This window comes from Ovis aries, chromosome 7, assembly GCF_016772045.2.
Source record: "Ovis aries strain OAR_USU_Benz2616 breed Rambouillet chromosome 7, ARS-UI_Ramb_v3.0, whole genome shotgun sequence".
Taxonomy (NCBI): Eukaryota; Metazoa; Chordata; class Mammalia; order Artiodactyla; family Bovidae; genus Ovis; species Ovis aries.
Genome location: NC_056060.1, coordinates 90328944 through 90343771, shown reverse-complemented (window position 1 = coordinate 90343771; position 14828 = coordinate 90328944). Strand labels below are relative to the sequence as shown.

General features: G+C 37.1%; 1 protein-coding gene across 19 annotated transcripts in view; it reads left to right on the top strand.

Moving 5' to 3' along the window:
* Positions 1–14828, top strand: part of CEP128 (centrosomal protein 128) — a 455060-nt gene that overhangs the window by 72652 nt on the left and 367580 nt on the right. For all 19 annotated transcript variants that reach the window (XM_042252808.2, XM_060418456.1, XM_060418450.1 and 16 more), the window contains one exon: positions 3227–3343. In XM_042252808.2, coding sequence (XP_042108742.1) covers positions 3227–3343 — 117 coding nt within the window. The remainder of the gene's footprint in view (positions 1–3226; positions 3344–14828) is intronic.

Sequence of the window (14828 nt, the reverse complement as noted above, 5' to 3'; positions counted from 1 at the left end):
TCTTATCCATTCATCTGCTGATGGACATCTAGGTTGTTTCCATGTCCTGGCTATTATAAACAGTGCTGCGATGAACATTGGGATACATGCGTCTCTTTCTATTCTGGTTTCCTCGGTTGTGTATGCCCAGCAAAGAAGAATGGAACTGGAGGAATCAACTTGCCTAACTTCAGGCTCTACTACAAAGCCACAGTCATCAAGACAGTATGGTACTGGCACAAAGACAGAAATATAGATCAGTGGAACAAAATAGAAAGCCCAGAGATAAATCCACACAATATGGACACCTTATCTTTGACAAAGGAGACAAGAATATACAATGGAGTAAAGACAATCTCTTTAACAAGTGGTGCTGGGAAAACTGGTCAACCACTTGTAAAAGAATGAAACTAAATCACTTTCTAACACCACACACAAAAATAAACTCAAAATGGATTAAAGATCTAAACGTAAGACCAGAAACTATAAAACTCCTAAAGGAGAACATAGGCAAAACACTCTCCGACATAAATCACAGCAGGATCCTCTATGATCCACCTCCCAGAATACTGGAAATAAAAGCAAAAATAAACAAACGGGATCTAATTAAAATTAAAAGCTTCTGCGTAACAAAGGAAACTATAAGCAAGGTGAAAAGACAGCCTTCTGAATGGGAGAAAATAATAGCAAATGAAGCAGCTGACAAACAACTAATCTCAAAAATATACAAGCAACTTATGCAGCTCTATTCCAGAAAAATAAACGACCCAATCAAAAAATGGGCCAAAGAACTAAATAGTCATTTCTCCAAAGAAGACATATGGATGGCTAACAAACACATGAAAAGATGCTCAACATCACTCATTATTAGAGAAGTGCAAATCAAGACCACAGTGAGGTACCACTTCACACCAGTCAGAATGGCTGCGATCCAAAAGTCTGCAAGCAATAATTGCTGGAGAGGGTGTGGAGAAAAGGGAACCCTCTTATACTGTTGGTGGGAATGCAAACTAGTACAGCCACTATAGAGAACAGTGTGGAGATTACTTACAAAATTGCAAATAGAATGCTGAATTTTAAACCAGCTTTTTTTGCTCTTCTTCCAACTCCATCAAGGGGCTCTTTAGTTCCTCTTTGCTTTCTGCCATTAGAATGGTGTCATCTGCATATCTGAGGTTGTTTGTATTTCTCCCGGCAGTCTTAATTCCACCTTGTGATTTATCCAACCCAGCATTTTGCATGGTGTGCTCTGTAAGTTAAATAAGCAGGGTGACAGTGTACAGGTTTGACTTTCTCTTTTCCCAATTTTTAATCAGTCTGTTGTTCCTTGTCTGGTTCTAATTATTGCTTCTTAACCAGCAAACAGGTTTCCCAGGAGGCAGGTAAATTGATCTGGTATTCCCATCTCTAATTTTCCATAGTTTGTTGTGATCCACACAGTCAAAGGCATTTGAATAGTCAATGAAGCAGAAGTAGATGTTTTGCTCCGGTTGTCTTGCTTTTTCAATGAACCAATGGTTGCTGGCAGTTTCTGGTTCCGCTGCCTTTTCTAAATCCAGCTTGAACATCTGGAAGTTCTTGATTCACGTTCTGTTGAAGCCTGGCTTGGAGAATTTTGAGCGTTACTTTGATATTGTGTGAGATGAGTGCAGTTGTGAGATAGTTTGAACATTCTCTGGTGTTGTCTTTCTTTGGGATTGGAATGAAAACTGACCTTTTCTAGCCCTGTGGCCACTGCTGAGTTTTCCAAATTTACTATTGCAGTTATTCAGATCATTAAGAGCTTCTCTGTGTATTTGCCACCTGTTAATCTCTTCTGCTTTTTTTTTTAGGTCCTTACTGTTTCTGTCCTTTATCATGTCCATCCTGTCATGAAATATTCCCTTGATATCTCCAATTTTCTTGAAGAGGTTTCTACTCTTTCCCATTTTGTTGCTTTCCTCTACTTCTTTGCATTTTTCATTGAAGAAGGCCTTCCTATCTTTCCTTTCTAGTCTCTGGAACTCTTCATTCAGTTGGATATATCTTTCTTTCTCCTTTGCCTTTTCTCTTCTTTTCTCAGCTATTTGTAAAGCCTCCTCAGATAACCCCTTTGCCTTCTTGCGTTTCTTTTTCTTTGGGATGGTTTTGGTCACTGCCTCCTTCTTTTACAATGCAATGAACCTTTGTCCATAGTTCTTCAGACACTCTGTCTACCAGATCTAATCCCTTGAATCTGTTCATTGCCTCCACTTAATCATAAGGGATTTGATTTAGGTCATACCTGAATGACCTAGTGGTTTTCCCTGCTTTCTTCTGTTTAAGCCTGAATTTGCAATAAGGAGTTCACTTTCTGAGCCACAGTCAGCACCAGGTCTTGTTTTAATAATCTAGTTTGGAATATTTCTGTTGCCCCAGTAAGATCCCTTGTGACCAAGACCCTTATTGACTCTATAGAATTTGTGGCAAAAGATTTCTTGTAACATAACAGGGCTGTATATATTGCTTCTCTTAAATGAATACAAATGTCTTTTATCGTATCCTCCTATACCAAATATATGCAAGTAGTCAAGTAGTGTATATTTTATTTAGGGGACTGTATAACAATATACATGAAGTGTGTTTGAATGTGGATAACTTACAGCAAGGAAAAATCTTACATCAGAGAATAAATTCTTTCATGTTTATTTTAGAGAGTCCCAATTAAACTTTTTTCCATGTGACTTGATTTTTTGATCTTTTACAGCTGGTTTATTTTTAGCACATCAGAGTAGCAAAGGTTGACAAGCCCTTTCAATTATTTGTTGCATATGAACATCAAAACCTTCCAAGGCAGGTCATGGTTTTAGATAATTAAAATGAAAAAGAGCTAAATAGAACAGTTTATCATTCATAAAGTAATAAATACAGTTGTAGGCAAAATTGGTAATTGTCTTCTAACTCACCAGAGGGCACTCTTTTCTAATTTATTACCTTTCACTCTGATCTTTAGACACAGATTATACTTTGAAACATTTCAGTCTTTTTCTGGGGTCTAGGTTTGGATTAATTGGAAACTAATGGTTGTTTACTATTGCAACTTTTAGTGAGTATTTTTGTGACCTGCTTTATAAATGTCATTAAAAATGGTTCTACAAGTAAGCCACAGTCTTAAATGCTTTAGGCAGTAGTGTATCTGGCATAAAGTATCTCTTCAGTTTAGTCTTTTTTTTTTTTTTTTTTTGCCTAGCAGCTCTATAATGGCACTTTTTTCTTTGTTTATGTTAAGGTTTCAGATCGAGTGGAGCGGCGGCTTCAGGAAATAGAGAAAGAGATGCGAACAGAAAGAGAGCTGGTGGAAAGACGGCAGGATCAACTGGGACTTATTTCTCAGCAGCTGCAGGAGGTTTGTGAAAAGTGGCTTTTTGTAATGTAAATCCTGAGGTTAGGTGGTTGTTTAGCTATTGTTAAAATGGTTTTAGTTCCTGGGTGTTGCATGTGACAGTTCCGTCCATGTGAGAAGTGTAGCGTATTGCTTACAGCTCCTTGTTTGTAGATGACCTTTCCTGGTTCAAACCCAGAGCCTACGCTTTACTGGTTATATGACCTTGGGCAAGTTCCTTAACTTCTCTAGACTCATTTCCTTTGCTGTTGTTCAGTTGCTCAGTGTCTGACTCTCTGTGACCCCGTGGAATGCAGCACGCCAGGACTCCCTGTCCATCACCAACTCTGGGAGCTTGCTCAAACTCAGTGTCCTTCGAGTCAGTGATGCCATCCAACCATCTCACCCTCTGTTGTCCCCTTCTCCTCCCACCTCAGTCTTTCCCAGCAACAGGGTCTTTTCTAATGAGTCAAGTCTTCACATCATTTCCTCCGTAGAAAATAGAAATAATCATAGCATTTACTTAATCATATTGGTGCAGGAGTAAATAAGTTGATGTGGATAAAACAGTTAACATAGTGTCTAGCTTGTGCTCCATACATGTGAACTGAAGGTATAATTATTCAGATTCATTTTCTTTGGTGTGAACTAGGCCAGGGATCAGCACACTGGCCTATGGACCGGATCTAGCCCACTGCCGATTTTTGTAAGTGAAATTTTATTGAAACATAGCCACTCCCATTCATTTGCAGTACTTTTGTGACACAACAGCACAGTTGAGATGTAGTGAAAAAGACTGTATGGCTCACAAAGCTTAAAATGCGTATTGACTGACTGGCTCTTTATAGAAAAAGTTTGCAGATCCCTGGACTAGACTATCGTCAAAGTCAAACGGAGGTTACTTATCCATTAGGTAACATTGTTTTTTTATAAATGATTTTGTTTATTTATGGCTGTGCTGGCCCTTCATTGCTGCATGTGGGCTTTCTCTGGTTGTGGCGAGCGGGGGCAACTCTTCGCTGCAGTGCGCAGGCTTCTCCTTGAGGTGGCTTCTCTTGTCGGGGAGCACGGGCTCTGGGGTGCACTGCCTTCAGTAGTTGTGGCTCAAGGGCTTGGCAGTTGCAGTTCTCGGGCTCTGGAGCACGGGCTCACTAGTGGTGGTGTGTGGGCTTAGTTGCTCCATGGCGTGTCGGATCTTTCTGACCCAGGGATCTTCTGGCTGGTGGATTCTTTACCACTGAGCCACCAGGGAAGCCCAAGGTAATATTTTTGTTTTGAAACTGCAGACTTATGAAGAAGTTGAGTGATTAGAACAAAGAAATAATGTATATCCTTTGCCTTGATCCCCCTAATACTCATATTTGCCAGACTTGCTTGATTATTTTATATATGTATCTTCATGTGTATGTATATGTCAAAGTTTTTTCTGAGGCTAGTTGCTGACATAATGTAGATGCTTTTAAATCTAAATAATAGGGTGTGTATATTCTCTTCTGTTATCACAGGAGATTAACATTGGATCAATACTATTAACCTATAGGTTTTATTAAAATTTTGCCACTTAAAGTCCTTTTCTGGTCCAGGGTACAGTACAGGATTACATAAAGCATTTGACCATCATATCTCTTTCAGTTCAGTTCAGTCGCTCAGTCGTGTCTGACTCTTTGCGACCTCATGAATCGCAGCACGCCAGGCCTCCCTGTCCATCACCAACTCCAGGAGTTCACTCAGACTTACGTCCATCGAGTCAGTGATGCCATCCAGCCATCTCATCCTCTGTCGTCCCCTTCTCCTCCTGCCCCCAATCCCTCCCAGCATCAGTCTTTTCCAATGAGTCAACTCTGCATGAGGTGGCCAAAGTACTGGAGTTTCAGCTTTAGCATCATTCCTTCCAAAGAAATCCCAGGGTGATCTCCTTCAGAATGGACTGGTTGGATCTCCTTGCAGTCCAAGGGACTCTTAAGAGTCTTCTCCAACACCACAGTTCAAAAGCATCAATTCTTTGGCACTCAGCTTTCTTCACAGTCCAACTCTCACATCCACACATGACCACAGGAAAAACCATAGCCTTGACTAGACGGACCTTTGTTGGCAAAGTAATGTCTCTGCTTTTGAATATGCTATCTACATTGTTCATAACTTTTCTTCCAAGGAGTAAGCATCTTTTAATTTCATGGCTGCAGTCGCCATCTGCAGTGATTTTGGAGCCCAAAAAATAAAGTCTGACACTGTTTCCACTGTTTCCCATCTATTTCCCATGAAGTGATGGGACCGGATGCCATGATCTTCGTTTTCTGAATGTTGAGCTTTAAGCCAACTTTTTCACTCTCCACTTTTACTTTCATCAAGGGGCTTTTTAGTTCCTCTTCACTTTCTGCTATTAGGGTGGTGTCATCTGCATATCTGAGGCTATTGATATTTCTTCCGGCAATCTTGATTCCAGCGTGTGCTTCTTCCAGCCCAGCATTTCTCATGATGTACTCTGCATAGAAGTTAAATAAGCAGGGTAACAATATACAGCCTTGACGTACTCCTTTTCCTATTTTGAACCAGTCTGTTGTTCCATGTCCCGTTCTAACTGTTTCTTCCTGACCTGTATATAGGTTTCTCTAGAGGCAGGTCTCCTTTAATCTGAAATAGTTTTTCAGTCTTTTTTTTCCTAGCCAGTTATTTTGTAGAATGTCTTTTGTTTTAGGTTTGTTGATTTTTTTTTCCTCATCACTAGATTCAGGTCTTGGACTCCTGGCAGGAAACTCAGAAAATTATTGTTGTTTTTTTTCTAGGTTATCAGATCAGGAGGCATGTAATGTTGATTTGTTCCATCACTGATGAAAACTGAACATTGATTAAGGTGTTGCTTGCCAGGTTTCTCTACTGTAAAGTTACTACATTATGCTTTTTAATTATTTGTGTTATGGGGAAACTCTTTGAAACTTGAAAATAGCCTATATTTCATCATATTTTCACCTGCAAATTTTAGCATCTATTGATTCTTACATGAAATAGTTACTGCTGTAAGTGATACTAAACAGTGATTTTAAAAATATTCTGTCATATCTATTACATTTATCAGTAGGAATCCTACTGTCAGGAAGTGCTTTGTTGTTTTCTCCACTCATTCATTCATTCGTTAATATTAGTGTAGATTTATGAATTGTCATTTTATAATCTTGGTTATGTTTTATAATTGTCATTGTAGGAAACTTGTGAGATTATCTTTAAATGTTTCGTAGATATATAAAGCAAAAAAAAAGTTAGAAACAAGGAAACCAAAAGATTTAAAAACAAAAGGAGTGCTTTATTTTTTTCTTTTACAAAATGTTTTTCTTTAAAAGTGATGTTCTTCAGATGTACTTGCATGTTCTTAAAGATCATTAACCTTTTTAGATTGACAGATTAAATTTTTTTTTAAGTTTTAGGAAATGTGCCCATTGAAAATTAGGAATGAAAATTGCAAACCTGAAATTATAATGTAAGCTGATAGAAAAATCTGCTTTTGTTTTCTAAAATTCCATTTTTCCTCCATTTCATAAAAGGAAGCATACCCTTGTTAGTTGGTAATTACTTTGAAGAGGATACTTTGTTGAATAATTAGATACAGATGTGGGTAGCCTTTTTTTAAAAAAAAAAAAAAACCTTGATTTTTATACATTTGTTCTCAAAGCAAATTGCATCTGGTGAGCGTAAGAACAGCACTGAAGAGACAATTGTTCTTTTTTGTGAGACAAGATTAGAGAAATTTTCCGTGCTTATTTTCTACTCTCTTTACAGAATGCAGAAAATTACAGAGAAAGAGGGAGAGAAAGATTGCTTCCCACCCCTATTTTTGAGAAACCAGAGCCTGAGAATTTGCATTGTAATTGTCATTTTGACTAAAAGCTTGAACAGTCCTTTGGAATTCCATCTCTGACAGTACAATAGAGGATCACTATTGATAAGAAATGTTTAATTTCATATTTTGTCACTGTAATGTATGTGGTAACCTGTGTGCTTTTAGTAGGTGATTTTGGATTAAACAGTGCAGTGGAAACTGGAAAGGATTAATTCAGCCTGATGCATTTTCCTACTCCCAAGTTAAGTGGCTTAGAGTGTTCTGGAAAGATCATGTTTAAGGAGAGAAAACACTTTGCCTTCTATTTGATATTAATACTTATGGATATACCTGTACTGTATGACAGTAGTAATTTATGAATTTTGTTTGTGGCCATGGTGAAAATTGAATCTCTAGGTGAGTAAGTATGCCTGGACTTTTAGCCACTATATTCTGCCTCCCTAAAATGTGTGATTCAATGTTAGTTCAAATTATGACAGTCAAAAGTTGTGAAGAGATTGTGAGTTGTCATTAAAAATTCCAGAATGTCAGAGATTTCTGGGTATTGATATAGTGTGTTATAGGGAGGCAGTTGTGGTTTTGGCTAAAACCTGCTTTGTTTTGGTGGTCTAATGAGGTTCTTAGGTCCTCAGAGCTTTATCTGTTCCCACCTAATGAAAATCACAGTATTAGTCACTGGAAATGGATTGAGGGAAAGCCACTCTCCTTTTCTTATTTAGAGTTTTTAAAAATTGCCTGCCCTTCTGTTCTTTTTTTCCCATTCCTCCTGGTCTAAGCAGTAGGGTTATGCGCACACTCTGGAATTCACTTCCTTTGGTGAGCCTCAGCTGCTCATGTGCTACTGCACACGAGTGTCACATTTTCTTAACTTGGTAGGGGCCTTCCCTGGCCTTCAGACCTCACATGTCACATTTCAGACAGCATTGTTCTCGTAGCTCAGTTGATACCTCTCTGGAGAGATGAATGTTTCGTTAGTTGTGCAATAATTTTCTTTTCGTATAGCTTTTAAAAATATTTATGTTTTAAATGATAGTTGATTTACCTTGCTGTGTTAGTTTCTAGTGTACAGCAAAGTGGTTGTTATTATGTGTTTTATATATATTTATATATATAGTTTTTTTCCAGATTCTTTTCCATTATAGGTTATTATAAGATATTGAAAATAGTTCCCTGTGCTGTATAGTAGGACCTTATTCATCCTTTTGTTTATAGTAGTATGTATTCATTCATCCCAAACTCCTAATTTATCCCTCCCCACCACTTTTTCCCTTTGGTAACCATGTTTCCGAGTCTATTTCTGTTTTGTAAGTAAGTTCATTTGTAATTGTTATTTTAGATTCCACATATAAGTGATATCATATGAAATTTGTCTTTGGCGTAGCTCTCCATTCCATCCCTGTTGCTGTAAATGGCATTATTTCATTCTGTTTTTTGGTTGAGTAATATTCCATTGTTCATATGCACCGCATCTTCTTTACCTATTTCTTTATTGATGGACATTTAGGTTGCTTCCATGTGTTGGCTGCTGTAAATAGTACTTCTCTGAACATTGGGGTGCATGTATCTTTTCAAAAAATTTTCCTTCTTTTCCAGTTATATGCTCAAGAGTGGCATTGACAGACCATATGGTAACTGTACTTCTAGTTTTTTAAGGAACTTCCATACTGTGCTCCATGGTGGCTTTATATTCCGGTTAACAGTGTGGGAGGGTTCCCTTTTTTCCACATTCTCTCCAGCCTTTATTATTCTTAGACTTTCTGACGATGGCCATTCTGACTGACATGAAGTGATACCTCATTGTAGTTTCGATTTGCATTTCTCTAATAAGTAGTCATGTTGAGCATCATTTCATGTGTCTGTAGGTCATCTGTATGTCTTCTTTGGAGAAATGTCTATTTAGATCTTCTGTCCATTTTTTGATAAGGTTTGATTTATTTTTTTATTTTGAGCAGTGTGAGTGGTTTGTATATTTTGGAAATTAAACCCTTGTGGGTTACATCACTTGGAAATATTTTCTCCCATACCATAGGTTGTCTTTTCATTTAATTTATGGTTTCCTTTGTTGTGCAAAAGATTTAAAGTTTAATTAGCTCTCATTTGTTTATTTTTGTTTTTATTTCCATTACTGTAGGAGTCGGATCCAAAAAGATATTGCCGCTTTTTGTGTCAAAAAGTGTACCGCCTGTGTTTCCGTCCAGGAGTTTTAAAGTATCTGTTCCTAGGATTAGATCTTTAATCCATTTTGAGTTTTTTTTTTTATATGGTGGTTTAGAATGTTCTAATTTCATTTTTTTTTGCAAGTAGCTCTCTAGTTTCCCCAGACTATTCATGTAGCTCTTTTGAATTTTGAATGGTTGTTGACTGAACTTTTATTAACAGAATTCAAATATTGCTAAGCTTGTAACCATCAGCCTTTCCTTGCTGAACCATTGTGGAAACACTGAAGTGTTTGTTTACCTTATAGTATATTTGTCATATTGCAGATTCCTTTTGGTCAGACACTTGATAGTAAAGTAACTTTGATTCGTTTAGTGGCATGAGGTAAGAATGGTGGTGCTTTGACAGTAGGAACATCAAAGAAGTATTTAGACTGTAAGCCCAAATCAGAACTCTTTTGCAGGTTCAAAATTTGCATAAAATCTTACATAACATTTTTAACTCCTGACTCTGGGAATCTTGGGAATTCCTGACTTGCTTTTTTTTTTTTAACTAGCTGTTTTTTATAAATTGAATATTGTTCATCTTCAGTTGAATTACATAAAATGAAAAACATGAAATAGATATTTGTATATGTTTTTTCAGAGCATTTTGTAGCATATTAAAATGCTAGTTCCCTGATATACCCCCACCAGGAATATTCCATACTTGCATATAAGCTAAAGTGAACCAGGTTTCTTAAGATTTGAAAGTGTTTCATGGAGAAACCCGTGGGGCAGGCAGGGCATGGAATCTTAATAGAAGATAGTGAAGACTAAGTGAGGAATTCAGTGCAGTATGGGAGCTCGGCTCAGTGGTTTTCAGTCTGTGCTCTGATAGAAAACCAGATTTTGTGAGTCTCTTCAATAAAATGAGACCATATACAGAAAAATGAATTGACGGATTTTCCCCCCAGTATTTTCCTTCATCTTTTAGCATCTGTATCAATTGTGAAAAACCTAATGAAGAAATAGCTATTCATTCCTTCCCAGAAATGTCATTGTGGCTCCCGAGATGCTGAGTAATATGGTACTTCAACTAAGAAAAGCCTTGGGTACTGTTTATTAATGTATTTAGTTTGGACTCATTAAAGGAGAAGCTTCGACTGAAGCCAAGAATGTTTTCCTAATGTCCTCTTAATAGCTTTACCACCTCCCTTGAGACTTCTGAGCCAGTTCAGAGGAGATCCTAGTCCAGCAAATGTTCTAACGTGGCCTCGTTAAGCCTTTCTTCTGCTCTTCCTTTAGAGACTGTGCTGTTTGATTTGGAGATGTGGAAGTCCTTCTGAGGCTGCTAAATTTTGGATTCTCTTCACTTACCTTTCCAAGGCTGAATTCCAGAACTTTTGCGTGGCCATTTGCTTTACCCTCTGCTTTACCCTCTTGTTACCATAACCCGTGCTCTCTTTTTTTGTAGGTATCCCCTACATTTTCACATTTTTTCATAGTACAAGCTTCAATTCCCCCTGATATTATTAGATCCCTTCTAAATAAGTGCCCATTAAATCACCCTCATGTTGAACATCCCAGTAGCTTCCCTGGGTGTTAAGAAAGACCAGTGGAAATTATAAGTAAATGAGAGTTCAAAAATAAAAGACAAGTTCTGTGGAAAGCACGAGAAAAGCTCAGAGAACGCACCTAATTTTTGCAATCCTTGGGGTACGAGCTCTAGAATTCAGTACTTTGTCAGACCTAGGTGATGAGGTGGAGTTTAATAGAGAATGACACAGGTAGGGTGACGCCACCCAGGGCCCCAGACTGACAAAGGGCCGAAGCCCAGAGTGTCACACCAGCACAGCCACACACGTATTGCTCTGTAGGAGAATGTGTGTTGCAAGGTAAAATTTGAAAACTTACGCTCTAGTGTTCATGCTTTGAGGCCACAAAATTGTGTGTAGAAGAAGTTTAGGCCTTCCTTACTTTAAGCCATGATTTTTATTCTTTTATATTTTATATTTATATATATGTATTTTATATTCATTATTCTTAATGCCATTGACTCTTTTTCTCCTCCTTCTGCAATGATGGCTGTTTTCCTCTCTCTGTTCAGCTTCCGGTAATATATATTACATGAGGTAAAGTTTTTAGTCTCAGAATATTTCTGTTAATTACCATTTCTTGATGTATTGTCTCTTTTAATTGTACTTGTTTTAAAATTTATTTCTAGCATTTAACATAGTATGCTCTTAATAAATATTTGTTGACTGCATTAAGTAGTGACCATACTAATGTATTATTTTGATACATTGTTTAACAGGTTTTATTTCTCATATGGTTCTTTGTTTTTAAACTTTGCATTTAGTATAAAAAGTATTTTTATATTTAATTTAAATAAATGCATAACTTCATATCATAAATTCTTATGTGATCTCTTTTTTTAATGCAGCTTTATTGCTCAGGTCATTTTTTCCCTATTTCTTTCCCTCTGTTTTTTACTATCAATTACTACCCCTGCTCACTAAAATAAAAAGAATAGTGTAAAGAGCCTGGGATATATTCTTTTTTTTCTTTTTGTGCTCTTAATTATGCTGGGCAGATATATATATATTTATAAAATATATATACATTTGTATATACAGAGGTTTTGGGGTGTTTTGGGGGTATGTTTTTATATTAGTAAACTAGGATTACATATAGCTGCATTTCTTCACCTTCCTTTTTTTCTCTCATCAATACTCTGGAAATTCCTCCAAATAGCGAATGTGGTTCCAACTTAATCTTTTATTGCCATTGACAGATCTTTTATTATAATAGAGATTACCAGATTATTTTTCCAAATGGTTCTAAGTCTTTACTTTTTTACCAGCAAAATAGCTGAGAGTGCCCTCTTTCCTCCACATTCCTACTGTTAGTAATGGTTATAAATGTTTTTAATTTTTGCCAAGTTGATGAGTATAAAGTGTTAACTCATTTTTGTGTTTATTTCTATTTCCTATTAGTGAATTTCAGTATCTTTTCACATATTTGCTGGCAGTTTTCATTTGTGCCTGTCCAAATAGCCTGTGTATAAATTTTGCTCATTTAAAAATATTGGACTGTACAGTAAGTCCTTTTTGATGATCCATTTTAAATATCATGTGTACATGTCAGTCTCAAATTACTTGCATTTTCTATCAGGAATTTCACTTTTTTAATGGCAGAAGGAAGGAATCTTAAGTTATTTCTTGTATGACTAATGCGTTGCCTCAACATTCTTTTTGAATAATTTCTTCTTTTCCTTCTGGTTTAAATGCCGCTTCTGCTATATAGTGTCCCATGATATCTCTCTGAGTTCTATATGGTTTGTTCTGTCTGTCTTTTCCTGAATGTGTTGTCCATCCCTGAGTTATTCCTGATAATGTGTTGTCTCCATTTTTTAGAGCTTTCATTATATTTCAGTGGATGATAATGAAAATCTCTTGTCAAGTTCTGCAAATAATCTTGCTGGCATTTTGATTTAATTGTACTCAATCGTAGATTAGTTTGAAGAGGTGTTTTCTAATGTTCTTCAATAATATATATAATTGCCTCTATAATGATCAGGTACATCTTAGACTTACTTCTTAGTACCTTATGGTTTTTCTTTCTATTGTAATATTTTCTTTCATTGCATCTCTGATATTTTGTAGCGTATAGGAATGCAGTTGTTTTATATCTGGCTCTGTTATCCAATAATTTTGTTAAGTGATCTTATTAGTTCCTATAATTTGTTAATAGCTTTAATGACATCTTGTCTATTGTATAGCTAATCATGTTGCTGTTCAGTCACTAAGTCATGTCCAACTCTTTGTGACCCCATGAACACCCATGTGACCCCTAGCACTCCAGGCTTTCCTGTCTCTCACTATCTCGCAGAGTTTGCTCAAATTTATGTGCATTGAGTTAGTGATGCCATCCAACCATCTTAGTCTCTGTTGCCCTCTTCTCCTCCTGCCCTCAATCTTTCCCAGCATCAGGGTCTTTTCCAGTGAGTCGGCTCTTTGCATTAGGTGGCTAAAATATTGGAGCTTCAGCTTCAGTGTCAGCCCTTCCAGTGAACATTTAGGATTGATGTCCTTTAGGATAGACTGGTTTGATCTACTTGCTATCCACGGGACTCTCAAGAATTTTTTCCAGCACCACAATTCAAAAGCATTAATTATTCAGCTCTCAACCTTCTTTATGCTCCAACTCTCACATCTATAAATGACTACTGGAAAAACCATAGTTTTGACTGGATGAACATTGGTTGGCAAAGTGATGTCTCTGCTTTTTAATTAGCCATCTAGGTTTGTCATAGCTTTCCTTCCAAGGAGCAAGCGTCTTAATTTTATGGCTGCTGTCACCATCAACAGTGATTTTGGAGCCCAGAAAATAAAATCTGTCACTGCTTCCACTTTTCCCGTATCTATTTGCCATGAAGTAATGGGACTGGATTCCATGATCTTAGTTTTCTAGATGTTGAGTTTCAAGCCAGCTTTTTCAGTCTCCTCTTTCACCCTCATCAAGAAGCTCTTTAGTTCCTCTTTGCTTTCTGCCATTAGAATTGTATTGCATATTTGAGGTTGTTGATATTTCTACTGGCAACCTTGTGAGTCATCCAGCCCAGCATTTCACATGATGTATTGTGCACATAAGTTAAAAGCAGAGTGACAATATACAGCCTTGATGTACTCCTTTCCCAACTTTGAACCAGTCTTGTTATTCCATGTCCGGTTCTAACTGTTGCTTTTTGTCTCAAGTACAGGTTTCTCAGGAGACAGGTAAGGTGGTCTAGTAGTTAATCATATCATTTGAAGTTAAATGCAATTTAGTTTCTTTCCTTGTGATATTTTTGAGTTGACTAGAAACTCAAACGCAGTGTTGAATATAAGCAAAGATAGTAAGAATCCTTGTTTTATTCCGATATTTATAGAAATGCTTCTAGAGTGTCAACCTTATGGAAGATGTTTGTGCCTGGTTTTGACTGCTGTCCTTTTTCAGATAAAGAACATTGCCTTCTGTTTGTAGGTTGCCAAGAGAGGTTGATTTTTTAAAAAACCATGAATGAGGATTGTGGAAATTATAAAATATTTTGTTTTTGGTTGCACTCTGTCATTGTTGCTCTGTGCAGCTACTTTCTAATTGCAATGCATGCAGTGGTTTCTCTGGTTGCAGAGCACAGGCCTTAGGCGTGTGGGCTTCAGTAGTTGCAGCTCACTAGGAGTGAGTTAGTAGCAGGCTGAGTAATTGTGGTGCATGGCTTAGTAGCTGAGGCTTGTGGGATCTTCCCGGATCAGGGATGGAACCCATGTCCCCTGCATTGTCAGGCAGATTCTTATCCACTCTGTCCCCTGGAAAGTCCTCTCTTTTATTTAAATGGAATTGACGTTTATCAATTGATGCTGGGCTCTCTGCATTCCTGAGAACTTTGTTTGGCCATAATATATTATTTCTTTATACATTGCTGAGTTAATTTCCTAGTCTTTTCTTTAGTATGTTTATGATTGAGATAACTGATAATTCTCTTTGCATTACTCTTTTT